Source organism: Diplotaxodon limnothrissa, linkage group LG2 (genome assembly GCF_057381915.1).
Source record: "Diplotaxodon limnothrissa isolate DT_005_m linkage group LG2, D_limnothrissa_male_GT1.1, whole genome shotgun sequence".
In the NCBI taxonomy this organism is placed as follows: domain Eukaryota; kingdom Metazoa; phylum Chordata; class Actinopteri; order Cichliformes; family Cichlidae; genus Diplotaxodon; species Diplotaxodon limnothrissa.
This window is the reverse complement of record NC_140597.1, coordinates 40,199,020-40,222,618: the sequence shown is the minus strand read 5'-3', so window position 1 is coordinate 40,222,618 and position 23,599 is coordinate 40,199,020. Positions and strand designations below refer to the sequence as shown.

The window sequence follows — 23,599 nt, the reverse complement described above, 5'->3', positions numbered from 1 at the left end:
TGGAAGCTAAAGTTTGTCTTTATACTTTCCTGCTTTTACATTTTCTATTGCAATAACTGCTATTAACTAACTGTTATTTCACTGGCTGTTCTGTTGATCATCTTTGAATTCCACTATGAATGCATCTATAAGTCACCGTTCATGTGGGACATTGCCCTAATATGTTGGACAAGAGGATCCCTTTTCCCAGAGAAACAGTACACATGGTCTAATATTAGTTATATGACAGTCTGCATTATTGTTTTGTAATCATTGGCTGTGTCAGTTCAGCGAGAGAGTTATTTGTAAAGAAAACTAATGTGTACACTTGTCTCCATTTTTATTTTGTTAAATGCGAACAAAATATAGCAGTACATGTCTGGCCAGAAAGAGAGCACCAATTTGTTTATTTGGTAGTTCGATAAAAGGCTTCAGTTAGTTAAGAGTAAGAAAAAGAAAATTCCGTTCACATTTGCAGTTTTGTCTGGTTATACAATATTTGACATTTTAAAAAACAAACAAAACACAAGTTTTTGCAAATATTTGTAGGTGTTTTCTTGTTTTTCGGGTTTTTTGTACTACTTGTACACTAAAGTGGCCCTCCAATGAAATGACCGTACCAGCAGTGGCCCACAGCTCATTTAAGTTTGAGATCCCTGCTTTAGATTAATCTCATGTGATTTACATGAGAACATCAATATTTTATTTTGAAGGTGAAGACCAGAAGTTGTGTTTCACCCAGGCTGTTTTGACGCTGGTCACAGCCTTTCAAACACAGAACAATGGACCAACTGGGAACTGAGGGGTGAGGATCCTGCGGTGGCGGGGCAGGGACCAGTCAACCACCTCAGGGTGCTACAAGCTATGGATGCAACCATGAAACCTATGAACACAATATACATAATGAAAACTATCTATATGAACACAAGAGTAAATTAGCTGCAAGGTGAAAGGGTTGCGAGTCACGGAGATATGTTAAACTGGTACCATTTATTGCCAATACTACTAGACAACCATGCAGAAGAATTGACCAATGAACATCGAGTTATTTTCTGCCAGGACCAATCACCTTCTAGTAACAATCCACAGCGGCGCGCTTTCGGCAGTTCGCAGTTTAGGAGGAAGAAAAGTTAGCCAAGGCAGAAAATTACTCAACACTAACTATATTATCAAGTGGTAAACTGATATCCTTAATCTGCTAGTGGTGGTTATTGAGTAGTTTCATTTGAAATACTTTAAGTGCGTCTTAAGAGCTTCATAAGTTGAGTTTATCAAACAGGCTAATGAAGTTTAGCTTGTCATCTTGCTAATTTTATTTTATACTGTATCTTTCTTCACAGCCTCCACTCCTGAATATAGTGAGTCTGGTACATTCCTTCAGCCAAAATGGCAAGTGGGAGTTCAGCTTTGGACAGGTAATGCTGATACTTTGTGTTAAAATGTCAAAAGGTTAAGAGAAATTAAAATAATAATTCTAATTTGACAGCGTTCATATTAAAAAGCATTGTGAAAGTTGCTACTAATGCTCTGGGTGCTCTGGCTGAAGCTAATAGCTTAAGGGTTGTATAATAATTCTACTTTTTCATAATGATACCTGCCTGTTTTCTTATCACCCTTCATTTAAATTCATCACAGTAAAGCTGATTTTTTTTTTTGTCTAACTTGTCAATTATTTCCCTTGTCTTTTAGTCTTGAGGAGTTAGATTCCCCCACTGACTCAGGCAGTGACTATGAGGCCACCATGAAAGGAACAAAGCGAAGAAAACCAGCAGTATCTAAGCAGGTGGATTTTTGTTTTCTCTTTAAAATAACTTTCTGCTTTTTTATTAGTGATTGTAAAAGATAAATCTGCCATCACAATAGCTGCAAATGTTGTATTTATAGACCTTTCAGAAATTCCATTTGTGTCACTTGGTGACTGTCAGACGAATACAACTACAACAGAAAAGACATTACATGCACAGCTATTCGCTTTCTTCTCTTGGCTACTCCCCTCAGGGTTTGCCACAGCAGATCATCTGCCTCCATCTCACCTTGTCCCTAGCATCCTCCTCTATCACACCTGCCCTCTGCATGTCCTCCTTCATTACATCCATGAACCTTCTCTGTGGTCTTCCTCTTTCCTCCTGTCTGGCAGGTCCATATTCAACATCCTTTGTCCAGTGTATCCATTATCTCTCCTCTACACATGTCAAAACCATTTCAAGCTTGCCTCTCAAACTTTGTCTCCACATTCTTAATGATCCTCATTTGGTGGCCATATGCCCTACCTTGATGCAATCCTCCCCATTCATCCAGGCTTTGAACTGATGTTAAAAGTATACTAGTTTGTCATATTGTCACTGGGTTTTTCACCAAGATTAAAGACATTAGCAGAAGCATCAGCAAAAATCAAATGCAGCTATCTGCAAGTAACATCCACATCATATCATGTCACCTAGACTTGTTCATCAGAAATATGCGATTAGGTATAAAAGACCTCTGAGCTTTAGATGTCCATGCTGATGGTGTATTCACCATGAAGAGCCTGTAACTCATCACTGATGGTTTCTCACCCCTTTTACACCACCCTTCCCAAAGTTGCTGACTTGTTGACTGTATTGTTGCTGACGTGCCTCCCATGTAAGGGAGGTGAGATTGCAGTAAAACAAAAAGTTAGAGTGCTCTCAGCAAATTACCAATAAAAAAAAGAACAATATATATCTGCCCACATCAAACTGACTCCACTTTCTCATCAAGTATAAATGTTATAATCCTTTTTTTTTTAATGACACTTATGCTTGATTCCCATGATAGTTTTTCATCAATCACTATCCCTATGTATTTGTATTCATTTACAAATTCAGTACAGTTACCACTTACCACTACCTGTTGTTGTCCCTGCCTGATAGCAATAAAATAAAAAATAAAAAATTTTGTTTTCTTGGTGTTTAACTGAAGTAAAACATCAAAGTCATCCAGATATCCACAATACTTTGCTCCAGGTTCTGTGGCCAAACTGGTAATCACTGTGTCATCAGCAAAAAGACAACAACACTATAATAGATGTCTAATATACTTTATTTTGGCATGTTGCTTGTTCAGATCACAAGCAAAATGCATTCTAAATCCTTAAATAAATCTCTTTCATCTCAAGCCACCCAAGAGAACCAGGCATAATGCTGCACTGAAGGGGATGTCCAGCCCCAGTGGCAGCTCAGTTCCCACCCCTCCAGGTCCTTCCCCACAATCCGTCTCCCAGGGGACATCCATGCAGCTCTCTGCTAGATCTGTTAGGAGCATGAACGAGGAGAGCCAGATTATCAGCGCAAAGGATATCTATGATGCTGTCTGCTCTGGAAAGAGTGCCATGGTGGTGAGCAAACCCCAAGCAGAGGAGTGTGGAAGGAAGGGGGAAGGTAGCTTAGAGATAAACACATGAAGGGAGGGGGTACTGAATGAAGCATGTGTAATTATAAGAGAAAGAAGCTGACAATGAGGGGTTATCATGTGCTGTCAGTGGCTGACTGATGTGATCCTACACAAGTGACTCTGATACATTAAGAGAGACGGGTGTTCTCACTGGACCATGTAGTCAATGATTGACAGCACTTGTCTATCCCAAGTATTGTTCTTGCTATAGCTGCTTTTGGGTAAAGACTACAAAAGAAAGGCAGCATAACAAAAGAAATACAGTAATAAATTGTCTGTCACTACAGTGTAGAACTGCAAGACAATGCAGACGGGGACTCTGGGGGGAGGCTCATTATGCACATTCAGAAATTCTGGCAAATGGAAGTTAAAGAAATCTCTTCTGAAAAGGTTTCACAGTTCTCAGCTAAAGTTGACTGCTTTACAATAGGTTACACTTCCAGTATCAAGAGAATGGCTTCTGTGAATGGGTGTCTGCCATACTGCAATTTAGATTTAACCAGGAAATAAAAAGCTCCCGCCTTATAGTGCAGAGCATATAAAAAGCCAGTTTTTAAGCTGAAATCAGTAATGTTGTTTGACTGATATATATTCTTAACGTGTGTATCTGCTCTTTGATCTGAATGAAGCATTTTCACTGGCTGCTTTCTCCCTGTCAATCTTAAGACGGTGGTAGACGAGTGGCTGGACAGCTATAAGCGGAGCCAAGAGGCGGGACTGCTGGTGCTCATCAACTTCATTGTTCAGTCCTGCGGATGCAAAGGTCAGAGGTTAAAAGACAGGCCAGAAGATGGGTAGTAGAGGGGGTGGGGGTGAAAGTTTTAGAGATTGAAATTTTGACTCAGTCATCAATAGCGTTTCTGCTAGTAACCCAATGATGCAATGTTGAGACGAGAAAACTGATATTTTGCAAGAGTGGAATGAAAATGAGAGGAAATCGTGTAGATGAAATTATTACTAGGTGAAGTATTGTAATTATTGTAATATTAGGTTCATCTGAGGGGGGGTTACTTAATTTCCAAATCTGGAACGTTTCTTTATCCTTTAACTTTTTTCATGTCCAGGTGTTGTTACCAGAAAGATGTTTGACAGCATGCAAAATGCTGAGATCATCAGCACCCTAACCAAAGAGTTCAATGAGGTGAGGGAAAGGGGAAGAAAGCAGTTCAGCTGTAGTTTGGTTAAAATGTATTTAAAATATAAAGCTTGTTCCTACAGGAATGAAAGTTTGAATGTAGTTTGTAGTCTTTGTCTGTCTTCTGCCTACAAATCATCCTTCTGGAATTAGTTCAGAAACTTTAATAGCCTTCATGTCTCAAGAGATTGTGATCTGAAGGTTGGAGCACAGCATGATGGAAAACTCTCATTAAAATTTAATGCTGATAAATGGACACATTAATGAGTTAATCACTTTGGTTTTCCACTGATGTAATTGTCATTAGCGGAACAAACCAGAAGTTTGTGCTTCAGATAACTACATGAAGCATAGAATAGGAAGCTTAAAGCTCTTTGTCTCTCTGCTTCCCCCCCTTTTCTTCCAGGATTCAGTGAACTACCCTCTGTGCACTCCAGGGCCCCAGCTGAAGCGTTTCAAAGCAGGCCTGTGTGAGTTTGCTAGGGTTCTTGTGCGCTCCTGTCGGAATAGCCTTGTTTATGATGAATACCTCTTCCCTTCCCTGCTGGCTCTACTCACCGGCCTCTCAGACTCCCAGGTCCGAGCCTTCAGACACACCAGTACCCTGCTTGGTGAGCGATCTGATTCATGTGTATAAAAAAAGAAAGGCATACAAACACTTATAACAGCATAGTTTTTGATTAAGGTAGTTCAGTGCAATTTACTTTTGTACTTGATACATAGAGTGCCTTTAATCTGCTAATGCAGTGTGTTAATTAATAGGTTTTATTAATAATAGGTCAAATAAAGCTTAGCAGCATATCAAAAATTAGGTTAGTCTGGGCAGGTTTGATTTTTGGTAAGAATATACTTGCGCTTTTGTACTTGTCAATAAAAAGTACATACACCTTCTGCAATAATATGTTGTTTGAGAGTACTTTATAGACTTTTCTATCTCCATGTTTTCCTCTGCTAGCCATAAAGTTGATGACGGGGTTGGTGGAAGTAGCTGTAGTAGTTTCTGTTCAGCTGCAGACCACCCAGCAGCAATACAACACGGAAAACAGCAAGAGGGCGCACGACAGAGCCTCTGACAGACTGGAGGAACTGCAGGCCACCGTTAAAGAGGTGACACATGTAGACACACAAAGAAAAACAAAAGTTTAGAGACACAGCCACTTTTTCGTTAACACATAGGTCACAACATTAAAGCTGTGACATCTGCTTTAGGAAAAAAGTAATTGAAGAACATTTTTTGCAAATATCCCTTAACATAATTAAAATTATTGGCATCACTACACCAACATTTTCTTCTCTTGTTGCCCAGGTTGTTTAATGGCTGTCATGTTTGAAATAGTTTGTATTTTACTAACAAAATATCCATTCTCTTCTGCTTATCTGATTTAAGTGCTTGCTGACGTTTCCTATTTTGCTCATGTTAATTTTTGAGTTGTGCAAGTACAGGGACAACAGGAAGTGCACGCTCTGTGAGGAATAGTAAAATATGTAAAGTAGCATTTATACAGTTTTTTGTGCCTATGTTAATCTGATAATCATCAGAGTTATCACCTTTTGTTCTATAAGGAATGGTCGTTGCTATTTATTCTGCCCACTTCAGCAAAAGATGGTTACCACAGCAGATCAATATACCGACAGTGTTGGAGTCCTGGTGGACTCATTTATTTAGTCTTTCTGTACAGTATGTGTGTGTCTGAGTGGCTCTATTTGATATTTGTGTGTTGTAGTTGCGAGAAAACAGAGAGGAGCTGTCCTCCATGATGAATGCCACTTTCCGTGGTGTGTTTGTGCATCGTTATCGGGACCAATTGCCTGAGATCCGGGGAGTGTGTATTGAAGAGTTGGGCCTTTGGTTGAAAATGGACCCTGAGGACTTCCTTAATGACGGATGTCTTAAATATCTGGGATGGACCATGCATGACAAGGTACACACACATAGAGAGGACAAAAAGTGTATGTCCACTGACTTTTGGAAGGGTGACTGCATGTAAGCACTGTTTGTCTGCAAATAGTTATAGCAAAGTCTAGGTGTTGTCTTGTCCTTTTTGACCATTCTGTAAACAAATATGTATTTTAAGCTTAATTTCCGCCTAAAAAGTAGATTGTTTTTTTTCTCTGGTGAAGGGTGGAATATTAAAAACCCTGACAACTTCCTGTAATGTCATCCCTTTATTCACATTAAACAGCATCATTTGTCACTGAGTGCAACCAACAGTAGAGATGGAAGTAATTTTATGTGAAATTCCTTTTTCCCTCAATGAGAACCTTCAATTTTGGTATTCATGCTCTTGTAGACTTCCTACAGACGACACTATGGCAGAATATGTACAGACAAAGGAAGACTCACATTTTCACAAAGAGAAATTCCACTATGTACAGGCTTGAGCACAAGTCTGTATTCAGGTTATAGAAAGAGTGTTACCATACTCTGTTTTTTCCTCGCCCTCAGCAAAGTCCGGTGCGTCTGCAGTGTGTGCGTGCCCTGCAGGGTCTGTACCAGGAGAAGGAATTCATTGGGCGCCTGGAGCTTTTCACCAGCAGATTTAAAGTGAGGCATCCCTCTGGATTGGACTCGGCCCATTTAATTCTTCTTGTCTCCCTCTTTTCTTTCTCCCTCTTGACTGTCTGCCTGTCTCAGCATCTGCTTTTAATCTATTGTTTCAGCTTTTTCTATTGTTTCTATTTTGTTGTCTGCCTATGTCTTCCCTCCCAGTATTTTGTGCCTCCTCCCTGTATTTTCTTCCCTTTTGAGGTTTTTTTTCCACCATTCCTGTTTGTTGTTATGGTTTTATCCTTTGTCTGGGCATATGTCTGGGTGCATTAATTGCTGCCAATTACTGATGGTTAATAAGCTCTTTTCAAACATATAAAAACCCTCCTAAGCCACATGTGCTGCAGCAGATAAATGGTATTTATGCCATGGCTTAGTGCCTAATGATGGGGCTCGTGTGTGTGAATGTATGTCTGTTGATGTGGGTGCATTATGCATAGCTACTGAATGTCTGTTGGCATGATTGAACAGTATTCTGTTTATGTGCCACTGCATATCTAAATGTCTGTGTGTGTTTAGGAGAGAATTCTCAGCATGGTGATGGACAAGGACCCAGACGTGGCAGTGGAAGTGGTCAATCTGCTGCTGCTGATCCAACAGTAAAGGGCTTTTTCTCTCTCGTCCCCATGCTTTGTTCTCATTATCTGAGGAAAAGTTGGAGCTCAAAGTATACCAAATATAGCACATTTTAATGCCGGAAGTGTATACTTTTGAGTTGCATCACAGAAAAGTCATATCCAATTCTGTGATTCAGTCTTGTTTTCACACATTTAGCATTCGTTTAGAAGTCAGAATAAGAAACTTTAACACCCAGTTTCTTATTTTAAATATAAAGATGCTTACTCAACCAACATATGTGATGGTTCCACATAACTCCTGCACTCTGCTTGGTCATGATTGCTGATGATTCATAGCATCAGTCGTGATCTAATGCTTGCCAACATCTCACACCTCTGACTGCAGTGAAATTAGATGTTTTTAGGGGAAATCAAAAAGATGAACAAAAATGAACTGAAACTGCTGGTTTTTGAAATGTTTGTCATCTTCTTTATCTAGTGTATGTACCTCAGTTGATCAGTACATTTTTATGTGTGTACTTGCAGGAGAACAGATGAAGGACTGGACGAAGAGGAGTGTGGCCACATTTATCCACTGGTTTACGCTTCACACCGAGGTCTGGCATCTGCAGCTGGTGGCTTCCTATACAGCAAGTACGCTTTAACCACACTTGGTCGCAGAAGTGGTTACAGAAGTGTAAATGTTGCTGTTTATTTATTTATTTATTTATTGCATATTTCTTTTACAAAAATGTTCTAATTTTTGTTGGATTTACTAATTCATTACTGACCCTCAAAAATAAAGTGGAAATTCTATGCAAACATGTAGTTTGTATAGAATTTTTATTTTTCTATTTTTTTGTATTTTATTTTTTTGAATTTTTGTATTTTTAGTTAATATTATGTAAAATGTTCTTGTTTTTTATTTTATGTGTTTATGTTAGGCTGAAAAGTGTGATTACCAGTCACAGCCAGGAGAATGACAAAGCCAACAATGCAGCCTTTTTTCAAATCCTCATCTCCTTGTTCATCCAGAGTGAGGTAGTATTTCTTTCTCTCTATGCCCCCTCTCTTTCATTCTCCTCTGTTTGGAATTTAAGGCGATATGAAAGTACAAAAATGCAGAGCGGAGCCAAGAAGATGTTACTCAAGTTGGTCAAACCTGTTAACCTTTCTGTGAACGCATCAGCTTTCTGGCAAGAGTTCATCATAGATTGACAAATGGTGACCCTAAACATCTGTGTAACATCAGGGAAACTAGTCTTGACCAGCGCAGACGCAGGAGGACATGCTTTAACTCTGACTTAATTTCAAATATAGAGACTATATAATACTTATTAACACACTGTAAAATTTTCTTATGAAAAAATTAATCCAACCATATTCTGCTGCTAGTCTGGGGGCAGCAGTCTCGGGGAGACGCCCAGAGCTTGCTGTCCACAGCCACCTCCTCCAGCTCCTCTGGGGTGACACTGAGGCACTGAGACAGCCAAGAGATGTAATTGCTCCAGCTTGCCCTGGGTCTTGTATGGGGCTTCCTCCCAGTATAATGTCAAAAACACCTTTGCCAAATTGGCACCCAGGAGGCATCCTTATCAGATATCCAGACCACCTCACTTGGCTCCTTTGATGTGGAGACACATGCTAAAAAATCCATTCTCCTAACAGTTCCATGAGCATGGGGCATATCTGGTGGACAGCCTTTGGCATGTGGCAGGATCTGAGCTGAGAGACTGGGAGACAATGACCACTTTCCTGCTACAAGATGATGGTGAGGAACAAGATAAAACTGTAAACATGACAAGAGTATGAGCCTAAGCACGTAGCCATTTTTCCCCAGCACCAATAAAAATGGCAAGTTAGTGATAGCTGCTCCTTTTTGTTGCTACTCTGTTTCTTCAACTGTCTGTTTTTGTGTTGTCAGAACTGATGTATGAGGAGGAGGGTGTGCTCATAGAGCTGATGATGTGTGCGATCAGACAGGCAGCACAGGCAACCCCACCTGTTGGGAGAACTCAGGGCAAAAAGGTGGTGACACATTCAAATGCAAGAATAATGCTGTGTGGCTTGTGTTTGATGGAACAGTGGAGGCTGTAAATGAAATATTTTATGACACATTTTGCACATTTTCTCCACTAAACTTGCCTGTGATTGATTGCTGAATGGTCATGTGGGATTAGAACCTCAGTATGAAGGATAAGAAAATCCAGGAACAAGACAAGAGACACATCACAACACACTTCATCCCTTTACTGCCACAGCTGCTTGCCAAGGTTCATTTAAATACAAATATTCAGCTTTTTTTATTGTTGCTTTAAATTTTAAAAGAAGAGTTTATGTTTATACTGACCTGCAGTACTCAGCGGATGCAAACAACGTGAAACTGCTCCTCAAAGCTCCCCTGTACTTTGACCTGGAGATGTACAGCAGCGCTCAGTGGCTGGAAAAGGTAGGAGGACCAGAAATGTGTTTATTGTCGTCAATATGTAATGAAATATATTTAGAAAGTATTTGTGCTTCTATATTTTTTTTCTCTTATTCAGTATCCAAGTTAGTTCACGCTCAATGTGAATTATATGGTAATAATTAAGCTTAATGGCTTAAAGAGAAAAAGAGGCTACCAATGCTCAAAGACAATTTTATTTCTTTTATTTTGGAGCTATTATTTTATGATTTAGCATCTTAATATTAATGCAAATATAATATTCCAATATTAGAGGAAAATGAACTGAAGCCTGTCAGGTCCACAGTTAAACAGTGGCTGACTTTCAGGTCATGCCAGCTGTGAGTTTTAAGCTTGCCTGCAGTTAGAGATTTCCTCAGCCAGATGCTGAACCAGTGGTTCAGTTCAGTGTCTTTGAGTGGGAGGGCAAGCGATTTACCTTTAAATAATTACTATCCTAAGCGTTACATTCATATTCTACTTCTTCTGTTCAGCATTTGGACCTGCTGCTGTCCCAGGTATGTGGCATTGTGGAGAAGCACACAGAGGTCGCCGTACTGGAGGCTTGCGCCCACCTGGTCAGCGCTCTCAGCTCCGACTGCTACACCTTCTCCTCCCGCGCACAAATGGCATTCAGCCAGCTGTTTGATGTCCTTACCGAATGTTTCAGCACCTACGTAAATGACCTGCTCCAGGTTGGAGAGTGTGTCAGTGATGCTTGCATACCAGCAGATACATTTTATATTGTGCATGTGCATACTGTATACTTAAATGCAAGTTTTGTTGAAATGTAATACATTATGTTTTCTTGTTTTTAATCCTCTGTTTTGGGTTTTTTTTGTTGTGAAACACTTTGTTATCCTGGTTTTGAAAGGTGCTAAATAAATACAAATTTAGTTATGTATATAAGACATACATACAGAAAATACATATAATAATGTATGTAAGTATGTATTATCTTACAAGGACAGATTCCTCAAGAAAGGGGATGTACTATGCTTATTTTATGTCCATATTTTCATGTCTTGGACTAGAGTAGCTTTGCTTGATTCACTGTAAAATAATCTTAATTAAAAGGTTGTATTGGGCCTCGTTGCTGCCCCTCAGTTCATCCTCTGTCAAGCCAATATAGCTAATTTGTCTCTCTTCCCTTTAAGCTGGCTTTGTTATGATTGGCTGCCCTTTGTAAACAGAAGGCTTGCAAAGCATGCGGGTGGGGGGTGGCATTTAAAGCAGTCTGAAAGCTGTGCTGTTTTAGAGGAATTATGTCAGTATGACTCATATGAAACATGTTTAATATCAGTTGTATTTATGAAAGAAAATAGATCAGAAACTTTACAAGAATTTAGTTTGGGTTTTTTTTGTTGGATTGGTATAGTATTGCATGAGTTTTATTTAGTTTTACTGAGATACTAATAATGTATGATGAAAACTGGAAACAAAAACTGAAATAATATCGATGTGGAACTATTATCTGTATCATTTTGTGTTTGTGACCTAGGGTATTGCAGATGATGATGACACATACAGTGGAGCCACTGCCTTAAAAAGGATTGCTGCCCTTAGCAGGTATGCTGTTATAATGCATGCGACAATAGTATTAAATAATTCTTACACAGAAGTATGCAACTGTATTGCGTGTGTGTGCATTATCTCCAGTGCTAAGGACCCGACTGCCTGGAAGCTGTTTGATTCCTGTCTTGAGCTGCTGAAGAGCCGGATGGAATCCAGAGAGCTTGATAAGGAGGTTTCTGCCAATGTTTCATATTTGAGGGGGAGGATTGTGAATGTCATGACTATTGCAGTGCCATTTTATGAAAATAATAAGTAAAATGGGCAGCACGGTGGCACAGTGGTTAGCACTGTTGCCTCACAGCAAGAAGGTCCTGAGTTCAATTCCACCATCAGGCCGGGGTCTTTCTGTGTGGAGTTTGCATGTTCTCCCCGTGTTTGCGTGGGTTCTCTCCGGGTACTCCGGCTTCCTCCCACCGTCCAAAGACATGCAGCTTGTGGGGATAGGTTAATTGGATAATCCAAATTGCCACTAGGTGTGAATGTGCGAGTGAATGTGAGTGCGAATGGTTGTCTGTCCCTGTGTGTTGGCCCTGCGACAGACTGGCGACCTGTCCAGGGTGTACCCTGCCTCTCGCCCTATGACAGCTGGGATAGGCTCCAGCGCCCCCCGCGACCCTGAAAAGGATAAGCGGAAGCGAATGGATGGATGGATGGAATAAGTAAAATGGGGAATGTAATGAATTTCTAGTTAACAAAACATGAATGTCATATGAATTGCAAGGCTAAAAATGTGATCCCTTAATTCTCATGTCATGTTTTTAGGTTTTTGTACAGGAGTAGTTTAAGGAAAACATTTTATTCTAATTGAAGGTCAATTTTAACTCTCTTTTGTGTCATTTCAGCTGATGGTGCCAGCTATGAAGTGTGTAGCTTTTCACCTGATGTGGGCCAAAGTGAATGTGGTGAACTCCAAGCCAACTGAGGTGCTGGTCTCATGTTATAAAACCGCTGTTTGTCCTCCAACAAGGTTTCAAATGATCTGAATCTTTATTCTCAGATAAACTTTCGGTTATGGGTCCCGGTAGTGTCAGTCTACCTGCATGAAATAAGCTAAGCTGCATGATTAATACTTTCATAATGGCTATCACATCACAGGCAGCCCTAGGCGACCGTGCTGGTGGCCTTCTTGTGTGATTGTTAAGCTTTTCTTGTCTGTGTTGTCGAACAATTCACCAGCTGCGCAGACAGCAGGCAATTAACGCAACAGTCTGTTAGAGTGCATCTGAGCCCACAGCGACACTCGGATATTTATTTCCCACCGCTTCACACTTTTTCTTATTGATTGTCTTCACGTGTTTCCTGTCTCATTCTTGCTTCTCTTTAGTTTCTATTCTGTCTTTCTGAGCTCGTTTTCACTTTTTCTGCTGTTTTTCTCTCACTCATTTTTTACACACACTGAGCATGTCATTATTACTTATGCAGCCATTTGTGTGTTTTTCTCAACACTGTTCCAGAGAGAACACATCCAGATCCATTCCTCTTGATCAGTCATTTTCATTCCTTGTCTGTTCATGTTTTGATTGATGACTCGCACAGCTTTTTCTCTTCCTGTGTGCACTTAAATTGTGTTTTCCCATTGGTATCACATTATTACTGTTACAGTGGTGGATGCTCATTCTAAACAAAGTTTCAAATAATGAGTTCAGCCAAAAGGATCATAACGGGAGAGGAGATGAAATGGCTTGTTGATTAACTGAGGGGCTGTAACAAGGCCTAGATAAAGATAAACGGGGATTTGTGTGTGTGTGTGTGTGTGTGTGTGTGTGTGTGTGTGTGTGTGTGTGTGTGTGTGTGTGTGTGTGTGTGTGTGTGTGTGTGTCACAGACTGCTTTGACATAGTTAACAAAGACAGGAGACTGGGAGCGTCAGATTCTACCTTTAAAACTCTGAAGATGTATCTTGAAGATTGTGTCACCAACAATTCAAAATGTACAGATGCTACTTCTAACAGGTGGTTCCATGCTTGCCAAAAGCAAAAGTTTCCTGGGCCAAGTCTGGAAGGAGACACGAATCTCTTGTGAGCTATAGCAGAAAGGGGCTACCCGAGCTACCTGCTGTGGCAACGCTGTGTGAATAAGGGAGCAGCCAAAATAATCTTATCACTTGAAGTGGTTTAATTAGGATTTCTGTTGTTGGTGTGTAGAAGGAGCTGAATTTCTAGGTTAGAAAACTAACTGCCCCAACCCTGCCAACACACACACACACACACACACACACACACACACACACACGCTTTAGTAAGAAGATAAGAAAATATTTAATCTGTCTTCCTCTGTTATTGTGTGCCTCTCTCACTCCAGGCAGAACTGAAGCGCCTGAAGAAGGAGGTGCGGTCGTTCTGCAGAGTCTGTCAGGATTGTTTGTCTTTGAATCAGATAGATATCAGAGATCAAGTAAGAGCTCTTTTTTGTCTTTCTTCTTCTTCTTTTTACAGTGCGCACCAATCCCATATGTGAAGTACTAGTGAAGCCATATCATTTTTTAACTAAAGGCAACTTTACACTTGGCTATCTGAGACAAAAGTCCATCTTAGGATATCGGTCCAAAACAACAGACCTAGATCACCCTGTGGGACATGACAAAACATAACTTGAAATGAAAGTGTTTGAAAATTACTGCGACTGATCAGTTATGGCAAAAAATCACAATAATTTTTTGGTAATTACTCAGATTACAATTCTTCAAAACAGTACGATCGTGAGTGCTATTAAACCTTTTCGTTTGCTGCTGCTGCTGGACTCCTTGAAGCCAAACTGTTTCCAAAGAGATGGACGGTAATTTTTTTATCTTGATTATTGTGGTTCCTTAATCATTGTAATTGATTTTAATCTTTGAATATTTACACCACCCTACTTATACCAAAGTCTCAGTGAGATGTCCAGTGTCTGTAAACAAACCATGGAGAACACGGTATACAGTGATGCACAATATATTGGCCTGTGTGAAATTGTCAGGAAAAACACCTGCCCTGGTGGTATGGAGGTGAAAGGATTAAAAAGATTTGTGAGGCTTTGTTTGCAGTGATTTTTTTTCACAACCCATGAGCTGATAAAATTCATTTATTTACTTAAACCTCATTTTAGCAGATGATTGCAATGGTGTCTTATATTTAAAAACAAAAACAAAAACCTTAGACCAGTTAGACTGTGATATATAATAAATTTGGGCTTTTAAAAACAATCAAACTTTAGTGAAGAGTACAAAACACACTAAATAAGTTTTACTCAAACATGTTGGGGCTGTGTGTAATGATGGATGCAGCCACCATTGCATCACACTCAGGCTAGTAAAGTCCTGTGATGATGCCTTTGATGTTTTCAAACCAGAGACGATCTGTGACGGTTGATGAGACTAAGGAACAAGAGTGCCACCCAAAAGTGCCACCTTTTGACTCTAGTTTGGCTCACCATTTACAAAATTAGTCGTGCTTGGCACATTTTTGTTACGTTTTTGTATTAAAACACAGATATATATGTTAATTTATCATGTTATTCTTTTTGTTGTCATCATATAAACAAACATAATCAGATTTATAGTCTATAATTTTCTTTACAAACTAAATAGTTACTCATCAGTTTAATTTCGGAGTCATATAGAGCTGGGTCTTGATATTTGGATAACATAAATTCTGTCCTTACAGGCATTTGAGCTGTTATGTGACTTGCTGTTGCTGTACAGTGTGGGTTCAGTCCGCTCCAAGCCTGCCCTCCAGGCACTGGCCCACCTGCCATCTGATTCTCTGCGGTCTGAGTTGGCCGCTTTCCTTCTGGACTACATCTTCACTGACACCGAAGACGTCGAGCTCCATGGCATCTTGACACCAACTGAAAAATGTACGCCTACTCTCAATAAATGTTTGCATGAACTGTGATACTTTCCAGAAGCAATTTGTCGCTTTGTCAGCCAGTGTTGACAAAGCGACAGCACTGTTAGCAGATGTCAGAATGAACTGAATAATGAAAGGGATGTAGTTTTTATTAGCTTGCACCATATTTTGGAAACTGCTTAGTTGTATCACTGCCTGTGGGTACAGTTTTTGATGTCTTGTTTTAAGTCTTCTTCTGTATCCACTTTCTGTTCCATATTTTATAATGTTCTGCCAAATATCCCTTTCATTCATGCTCTTATAGACCCCACAGCATGCTTTCCCTCTATCTCTGCATTTCTAAACTGTTAACTCCTCATTTCTGCCAACCTGGCTCTCCTCTTTAGCTGAGGATGAGGAGGAGATGAAGATACGTCTTCTTCAGAAGAAGCGCAACCAACTTGCTGGCTACTGTAAGCTGGTCATCTACGGGGTGCTGGACCTAACTGCTGCCACAGATGTCTTCAAGCACTACAACAAGGTGGAGGGATTGTTGGGTTTTATCAGCCCAGCCTATCACATATGACCACAAACACATTATATTTACACATATTACAATTCTTACTGTTTCTGTATCACAGTTCTGCGTGAATGTAGGCAAAATGTGTTAAAAGTTAAAGTTGTGATTTTAGTAATCTAGTTGGAGATCAGTCGTTGGACCGACATTCTTTGGGGGAATTAATTGGGATAGAAAGACGGGAAGCAGATTCATAAAAAAAGTAATAATGGAGAGGATGTGTAAGAGCGTGGAGGAGGGTGAGAAAATCTGTTTTAGAACCACCGAGGTGCTGGGAATGAGTCAGAGAGTACGGTTGCTAAAAGAGGCACAGGTGACTAGAACAGAGTGGGTCCGATTAATTTTTTTCAGACATTTATCAGAGCTGTTAATTAAATAGATTTGATGTTTTTCTGGTTTTTGGTTTGTTTGTTTGTTTTTCCGCTAGTACTTTAAGGACTTTGGTGACATCATCAAAGAGACTCTGAGCAAGAGCAAGCTCATCAACCCCGTGCAGAGCGCCAAGACTGTCTGTCTGAGTCTGCAGCAGGTGTGCACTTGCATGTCACTGTAATCTTTTGTATTTAGTGTAGAGGTTATCAAACTGTGCAGTGCGCCTCCCTGGCACAGTGTAGGAGGCTCACAGCGGGGGCACAGAAGGAGAGAGGTGAGATGAAAAGTGCATGCTGGTCTTCTAAAAACAACACAGTTATTAGTGTTTCAGTCAGCGGTAGGTACGTGATAGGGAGATGCTTTCAAACTCTTAAACTTGGGAGTCATAAATCAAACAATATTTAAGATTTGCTGTGACTTATCCAATCGAAGCATAACAGAGTTAGTTTTCTTCACTATAAAAATAGCCAGTTAACTGGTTTTGTATATTCGTGGGTACACTGCTGACAGGAACAGATATCACCTAATGGTTTTAATGGTTAAAAATTCCCACAGTTTGTATTACTGTTTATCATTTCATTTGTTACTTAAGCACATTACAGTAGTCTGATGAGGATTTTCCCTCAGTTTTCACATTAAAAAAATTTTTTTGTTGTTTTTTTATAAAACACCTACCTAAAGTATACAGGGCTCCATATCAGTGACCTTTTTGTATGCAAGGACGAGTGTCACATACACAATAAACTTTGTGTGTTAGCTGAAGTACATTCTGAGTTGTTTTTCCAATTTAAATAACCAGCTGCACATATTTACTGTCTCTTAATTTGAAATTAAAACACATGTTCTTCATTTTCGTGGGTTATGTGGGAGTTCTCTTCTATAATTACAACCAGTACTTGAATTACTTAAAAGTTTGCAGCCTTAACTAACCAACACAGAATATTTGTTTGTGCATATCCAGATATATATCGTGCCTTTTATGCAACATGTCTGTGTGTGCTCAGCTGTTTTCAGAGATGCTCACGGAGCACCACAGCAGGCAGGATCTCACTGAGATTAGAGACTTGGCCAAGAGGCTTGCCATGAGCTTTGGCATTGATCTTCATCGTGTCCGCAAACCACTGGTGGCCCTGCACATGTCAGTAACACACGTTTCTCTTGACAAATGCACACAGGCCAACCTTACCATGACCTAGTTTACCTATTTATTTATTTTTCTGTTACTTCTATGGTAGCATTTTTAGAAGCAGCTACAGTTTCACATAGAAAAACGCTACTTTATGGCAGAAATCATCCGTAATAATTAACTCAGAGCTAGTAAGAAATCATCAGATTTGAGGACTGTAAAGAGAAATTACAGTATTCTTCACACTGTGGTTGTTCATTTTGTGTTTCTCCTTATGTCAAGAGATTGTTTGTGTTGTCTTTCTTTTTTATCAGGGACGGCATACGTTTCGCATTTCGGGACCCACAGGAGGGAGAGGAGCCAAATCCAAATGTGGCCTTCTTGGAGATCCTCAGCGAGTTCAGTTTTAAGTTACTGCAGCCGGACCGCGCCCAGCTGTGAGAAGCAAAAACACACAGACACGCTCACTCGTAACACTGCACATGTATTTCTGTATGTTATACATATGTAGGAAAAAAAATCTCACTTAGCAACAGTTTGAGAGAGAATACTTGTGATGTCATGAATCCACATGAATTATTATATTACAGGTAAAACAAAATAAAACAGTGTCTTCATTCTTGTTACATATTCGTTGCGTTGATCATATTATTCATTTAACTTAGATTCACAATTATTTGCTCAATTCCAGTGAAACTGAAAATGAAATGCAAACAAAGGTTTCCTCAGTCTTTGTCCCATCCTGATTCTCTGTCATCTCCTCCCAGAGCTGAGTTTCTGAAATCGGCATGTCCCAGCGCTGCCCTCTCCTGGCCGCCAGTCAAACTGTATCAGCGTTCTTTGGAAGCTCGCGCCACCTCTAAAGCCACTGAACAGGAGGGAGATGACGAAGTCCCTTCTCATGACATGCCTGTAGTGAAACGCAGGAGGACCACAGCTCAGGGTGATGCACATGCTACACCAAACACTCTGCATGGATATACTCTACGTCATAGCAGAGATAATTAGTTTTTTAAAAAATGCTTAGAAGTGGGAAGTCAATTTAATTTAACTTAATTTAATGGAAAATTCAGTCTTACCCCTGTCTTATGGTCAGAGGGCGAGGATGAGGAGAGGTATATGATTGTTGGACATGATATATGCCAACGAAGTGCTCTTTAATCCTAAGAAGTGTCTCATTGTTATTTTCAGTATTAGCTACTATTTGCCAATGAGGCTATGTACAAATTGATGGAAAAAAATGACACTGGTGCACTGGTTTGCACTACCACCTTGCAGCAAGAAGGTTTGAATCCACCTTTCTGTGTGGAGTTTGCATGTTGTCCCCATGCCCTCTGTTTGTCTCTCTGGGGCAGCCCTGGGATGAACTAGCTAGCTGTCCAGGGTGGACAGTAGGGCTGGGTATCGTCACTGATTTCTAGAATCGATTCAATTCCGATTCACAAGGTCCCGAATCGATTCGATCCACGATTCGATTCAATTTGATTTGAATCTGGGAAATTTTGACAGTCAGAAATATTATAATTCAGATCAGTACATTTACATATTTTTGTATCAATAAAAAGGAAGCTGACACATGCAAGACTTTATCAAAGGTGTGAGCATCACAGCAGAGGCCTTTGTGTCAAAGTAGCTGAGGATAAAACACGGAAAAACATGAAGGAGATTTTCCTGGCCTGGATTTTATAAAAATATTCTGCAGTACATCAAAAACGAAAGAAAACCATTAATCAACACATGAACATTACCTCTGAAGTTACAGCGGTTTTATTAGAGACACAGCTGAGCGTTTTGCATTTTGCATAATTTAAAAAAGTTTAAATTTGTTCAGTATTGAACGGCAGAAATTAGGTTTTCTTTTCGGAAGTATATAAAACGAAAAAAAAAAAAAACATCGGCCGACAGCGCTGTAAACAACGGTAGACTTGTGCGTAACAAGCAAGCGAATAATGCAGAAAACAGATTTTTAGACGGGAAACTGTTCTTGAAGAGAGAGAGAGAGCTGTGCATCGTGGTCGAAGCAATACACAGTAAAAGTCAGAGTGAATTCATGACGATGTTTATGTGAAGCGTAGTTTGGATCTTCTTTTGCTGCTGGTTCGGTCAATATTGTTTGGAGAGAGATCAAACTAACAGCTTTAGAATCAGCGCAAAAAGGGCGTGAACACAAAGCGCCGAAACATCAGAATCAGCGAGCTGTCGGCTTTCAGCCCCGACTGTGAGAAAGGCGACATCTCACTGATTCTGATCCGCGGGTTGCGCTGTGTGTTTAAGGCTTTGTGCAGAATCCGTGTTCCTGCTCTCATTTACTGTCTTAGCTGTTGTTGAAATTTTGTGAGATTTAACCTGAGATTCTGGCATTTCGGGCAAAATAAATTTATATCAAAAAATCGATTCAGAATTTTAATGAATCGATTTTACATTATCCAAGCCAGAATCGATTTTAATCGATAAATCGATTATAAAAACCCACCCCTAGTGGACAGCTATCTAGTTCGCCCCATGTAACTGGATATGTGGAAGAAAATGGATTGATTAATATTTGGGGCCATTCAGAGGAGGAGTGACCCAAATGTCAGGACAAAGCAGTTATTTCAACCCAAATTGTGAAATCGTTTATCGTAATCAGTTATAATAACAAGAATATTATTCTTTTTCTTTTTAGCACATGATCCATGTGTCCATTATTTTCTTTCTGTTGTTGGTTTGGGTTGGGTGGTAACTTATGGAGTTGATCTGAATTTCAGTCCAGGAATTGCTGTAATGACTCGGTACCATTAAGAGAAACAGTGCAAAACTGTCATAGTTGTTCAAAATACAGTGATGTAAAATTAATAGCATTCTTCACATTTCGAAAGCCTTAAAAACATTTATTCTTTGGTATTTTTACTTCACATGTACATGTGTGTTTGGGAATCTGCTGAATTCTGCAGGAAGCAAATTTGCTACTTTACCTTGTCAATTAAAGCGTCATCATCTTTGTGTGGTGACTTGTCTCTCCTGCAGGTTCAGCGTCCACCACCAGAGGCTCCTGGTTGGACAACAGCAGCATCCAGAGCAGCCTGCACACCCCAGCCCTCACCTCCACTGTCCAGAAGCAACCCGCCAAGCGGATTGCATCCAGGAAACCAAGACCCGTGGAGTCGGATATCAGCAGCACCTTAACTGAGCCGGAGTCAGAGGATGAGTTCTCCCCAGGGTAAGTAAAATTTTATGATCAGCATGTCTGCAGTATCTGCTGCCTCTGATTCGAGCATTTGTAAATTACTGCCATGGGTCAGATGATTTCATGTCAGTACCTTTCTTTTCTGTGTGCTGTGTTACTGGTCAAAAGGGCAATCAGCAAAAGAAGGAAGATTAAAGCTCCTGCAGAGTTTTGCTTATGATGAAACAAATTTAATTTCCCCTGTGTATTAAGGCATAATCATAGACACAGAATACAGCAGGTAGACAGTGAAGTTGGAAAATTGTCTTCTGCTGCTCTCCAGGTTACAAATGCGAAAAGTGAAACTCAATAAAAGACGGCTGGCTTCCTCCAGCAAGAACACCCCCTCTCCAAGGCAGCAAGACCTGAACTCCCACCTCAACTTGTAAGACTGATTTTTAGACTGTTTAATACTTACTATTAAATTGTGAATATGTTCCATTTTACAAAAGCTATTTTCAACCAGAAATAATCACAGAATGGATCTGTGTGTGTGCTTCGCAGGCTTTCCCTGATTGAAGATGACATCTCAGAAAGAGATGAGGACGAGATTGAAGATTATCACAGTGACTCTGACACTGGATACACACTGGTAAGAACAAAAAAACCCCAAATACATCATATTTACTTTCTCTCATGACTGTGCAATCTGTTTTAACAGCACCTGGTCAGCTAAGGTACAAATGAATTAATTCTTTAAAAGGAACATATACATGTCACCACAAATTCATTTTGGTCCTTCAGTGACCACAGTTGTAGGATCTGTGCAGAGAAAAAAATATGTACAAAGCTATTTATGATGAGAGGAAAAGAAGCACATGTGTGATGTTTTGAACTTTGCTCCTAGTGCTATATTTATACCCTTTGAATACAAATATGTTACATAAATCTAAATCAAGTACAACATACCTTGAAAACTAAAACTTGTTTGCTTGCAGCCTTCCACACGTCACACCTCACTGAGTGTCCTTGACGAGCTCTTTGACTGAGGTTAGCGGGGGATCATCTGTTCAGGACTTCTACAGTTTCAGTGTGATGAATATTAAGTCATCTGTTCTTCTGAATGACGGCAAGTTCACCTGTCAGACCTGTTTTTGTCTCTTAATTTTGTTGTTGATTGGGAAGTCTGGAATTAGAAGCTGTTCTGATGTATTAATAGGAATGTTTTGAAAATAACGATGTTCAGAATAAATGTTTCACTAAAGTTGGACTTGGTTCCTCTGTCTTTCATCAGCTCTTACGAGTTTCACATTTTTCAAAATAGCCTTCACTGTTGACATCACAGTTTGTTTTTGTTTTTTGTTGAACACCTTAATGTATATTAAAGATGCCTGATTTTACAAAGCAATACTAAAAGTAAGGCATTACAATGTATTGTTTTAAAAATGAACAAACTCAAAATGTTATTTAGATACACTGAAGCACTACTAGTTATTCCTGTTTGTAATGTGTGATTTGTTTGCTTTATTTCTAGGTCAAAAAAATCACTAATAAACAAGATCAAAATGAATTCCGAGGGTATCCTTTGTAAAAGATTAATAAAAGTAACAACATGCACAAAGTAACACATATTGCTTTGTAGTGAATTACACCATGAAGCAGAAGGAGCTTAGAAAAACAAGTGGAAGGAGTCAAGATTTTATTCAGCGGAAGACCTCAGTGCGAACTGTGAGGAGGCGCTATCTAACCTCTGAAGTGGCTGCAAATTTTACCAAGGTTTTAGTCAAATGCCCCCCTGTGATTTTACCTGCATCCTGCGATTTGATTTTTAGTTATTTTAACAGCAAACTGAAGAAAAGCCTTGACTCCGTTGCTCCACTCACCACCAAAAAGATTAACGTAAAACATGCATCACCCTGGAGAAACGAAGAAGTCAAAAAACTCAAAAGAAATTGCAGGGCAGCAGAAAGGAGATGGAGGAAAAATAAAAATAATATCAACCATCAAATATTTTCCGAGCAACTTAAAATGTACAATAATACATTAAGGAAGTCAAGAAATTCATACTTCGCCAAAATAATCAGTATTAACAAAAATAATCCCAAGGTCCTCTTTTCCACCATAGATCATTTATTTAACCCTGATTTTAAAAGCTCCAAAAGAACCCCCACAGACTCGCTCTGTGAGCAGTTTGCAGACCACTTCAGGGGAAAGATCAGCGCCATCAGATCTGATATTTTATCTAATCGCGATATGATTGTAAACACATCTGAGGGCTCGATTGTACCTGAGGAGACACTGGACAGCTTTGTCCTGGTTAATGCTGAGAACTTTCAGAAGGTTTTCTCCACAGTGAGACCCACCACATGTCCTTTAGATCCAATTCCTTCTTCACTCTTTAAAACACTTTATGGATTTTTTGAGGCTGAGCTTTTATACATGATGAATTGCTCTCTTCAGTTGGGTGTCTTCCCTGCTGCCTTTAAAACGGCGGTGGTGAGGCCCCTTCTGAAGAAGAGCAATTTGGATTGTAATGATTTTAATAACTACAGACCTGTATCCAACTTACCATTTTTAAGTAAAGTCTTAGAAAAACTTGTTTTTACTCAGATTACTGATTTTCTCAATGATAGACAGATCCTGGAGATATTCCAGTCTGGATTTAGGGTGAACCACAGCACAGAGACGGCTCTCCTAAAGGTTTTAAATGATCTTAGATGTAACTGGGACGCCCAAAAGCTCTCAGTCCTGGTGCTACTGGATCTAAGCGCAGCCTTTGATACAGTAGACCACGCTATTCTTTTAAACAGACTAAAACACATGGTGGGCCTCTCTGGTGCTGTACACAACTGGTTCACTTCCTATCTCTCAGACAGAACTTTTATGGTGAGTATGGATACATGCTCCTCTAAGATCCATAAAATGA

The 23,599-nt window shown here is 39.8% G+C and overlaps 1 protein-coding gene across 2 annotated transcripts; it reads left to right on the top strand.

The window, feature by feature from the left end:
* Nucleotides 1–1,365: 1,365 nt before the first annotated feature.
* On the top strand, nt 1,366–21,722 carry stag3 (STAG3 cohesin complex component). 2 transcript variants are annotated; one of them, XM_085373684.1, is made up of 31 exons: nt 1,366–1,394; nt 1,669–1,762; nt 3,116–3,334; nt 4,057–4,153; nt 4,455–4,531; nt 4,932–5,136; nt 5,481–5,632; nt 6,250–6,447; nt 6,972–7,070; nt 7,593–7,672; nt 8,177–8,284; nt 8,575–8,671; nt 9,299–9,401; nt 9,555–9,658; nt 9,811–9,903; nt 9,987–10,079; nt 10,568–10,768; nt 11,575–11,642; nt 11,733–11,820; nt 12,491–12,571; nt 13,949–14,041; nt 15,289–15,457; nt 15,861–15,994; nt 16,458–16,559; nt 17,407–17,540; nt 17,843–17,965; nt 18,296–18,471; nt 20,535–20,727; nt 21,017–21,118; nt 21,238–21,325; nt 21,672–21,722. In XM_085373684.1, the coding sequence occupies exons 1-31, from the start codon at nt 1,366–1,368 to the stop codon at nt 21,720–21,722; spliced, it is 3,651 nt and encodes a 1,216-aa protein (XP_085229810.1). The 2 variants fall into 2 exon arrangements, with proteins under 2 accessions (XP_085229810.1, XP_085229809.1); XM_085373683.1 differs by having other exon boundaries at nt 10,568–10,780; nt 15,289–15,481.
* Nucleotides 21,723–23,599: the final 1,877 nt, after the last annotated feature.

Bases quoted from the DNA above. Each gene is read 5' to 3' on its own strand.
- stag3 (XM_085373683.1), top strand. From the start codon at position 1,366: ATGGCAAGTGGGAGTTCAGCTTTGGACAG. The intron at 8,285-8,574 runs GTACGCTTTAAC...TGTTTATGTTAG, and splicing joins GGTGGCTTCCTATACAGCAA to GCTGAAAAGTGTGATTACCA. The intron at 14,042-15,288 runs GTAAGAGCTCTT...CTGTCCTTACAG, and splicing joins AGATAGATATCAGAGATCAA to GCATTTGAGCTGTTATGTGA.